The sequence below is a fragment of the Oryza sativa genome, chromosome 11 (assembly GCF_034140825.1).
Source record: "Oryza sativa Japonica Group chromosome 11, ASM3414082v1".
NCBI lineage: Eukaryota > Viridiplantae > Streptophyta > Magnoliopsida > Poales > Poaceae > Oryza > Oryza sativa.
In genome coordinates, this window is record NC_089045.1 from 8,799,816 (window position 1) to 8,800,952 (window position 1,137).

At 52.3% G+C, this 1,137-nt stretch overlaps 1 protein-coding gene across 1 annotated transcript; it reads right to left on the reverse strand.

Moving 5' to 3' along the window:
• Positions 1-218: 218 nt before the first annotated feature.
• On the reverse strand, positions 219-884 carry LOC136354138 (uncharacterized). The gene has a single exon (XM_066305819.1). It carries the CDS (start codon positions 882-884, stop codon positions 219-221), a length of 666 nt encoding a protein of 221 aa, XP_066161916.1.
• Between the last annotated feature and the right edge of the window lie 253 nt (positions 885-1,137).

The following is a 1,137-nucleotide window of genomic DNA, read 5'->3' on the forward strand; positions in this document are numbered from 1 at the left end:
ATCGAACACGACATTACCTGGTGCAACGCACGGGCATTTTGCTAGTAAATAAATAATAAATAGATAGATATCATACATAAATAAATAATAAATAGATACATATCAAAAATGGCAAAGTGCACAAACTATTTTTAATTCTAACAGTACCAACATCCTAATCCTAAATGAAAATTGCAGAAAGGGCTATATAGATAAATATAAATTCATAGCTAAAATAGCTACTTTGGCCCAAAACAGCCCAAGAAGTGCTTGCGAAAGGCCTCCTTGAGGCTCTGCCGGGTGCTGCTCTTGCATGGCTCATCGTCATTGTCGACGCTGCATTTGCAGCTCATCATCAGGCCATCCAGGTCATCCGGCCCGAGCTCCGTCGACATTGTCGCCGCCGCCACGGCCTCCTCGACGACGGCGACGTCGCAGTGGATGGCGAACTCGTCGTCGGTGCTGAACCACTGCCCCGCCAGAACGTCGTGGCGGATGAACGTGAAGCAGCGGTACTCCGCCTTCCCGGTGCCGTGGAACGACGTCGCGTAGCTCCTCACCTTGTTCGTCGGAGGCACGCACGGCTGCAGATTGACCATGCGGAACCGGACGTTGGTTCGGATGCCGCCGGCGGCGGCGGCGGTGCCGGGGTCGGCGGCGTGGAGCTTGAGGCACACGGTGGAGTAGCCGTTACCCGAATATTTGCTCGCGTTGTGGAAGAAGAAGCTCCAGGTGTGACCTGCGGCCTGGAACTTGGACGACTCGATGTCGTATTTGCTGCCGTGGTGAGATTTCTTGATCGCGTTGCGTACTTTGATCTTGAGAAGGTTGCAACCGGTGGCGGCCGCCGACGTAGTGGTGGCCGTCGACGCGGTGACGACGTCCTTCGTCGGCAACGACGACATGGCAAGCTAGCTAGCAGCTACCTGGTGGTGGTGGTGGTGGTCGACGGCGAGATCAATCGGGGACGAAGAACTCGATGCAGGGTTAACGTTGGTTAAATAGATTAGGAGAGGTAATTAACCACACGTTTGACGGACGTACGCGCGGCTATATGTCTATCCGTATTATAGTTTGGTCCGGATCATGCAGTACAGAAGAAAATATGTCTCGTTCGGACCAGGGTAAATATAAGTATATGTCTCGTCCTCAAAAAAA

Coding starts and splice junctions, on each gene's coding strand:
- LOC136354138 (XM_066305819.1), bottom strand. CDS start 884: ATGTCGTCGTTGCCGACGAAGGACGTCGTCACCGCGTCGACGGCCACC.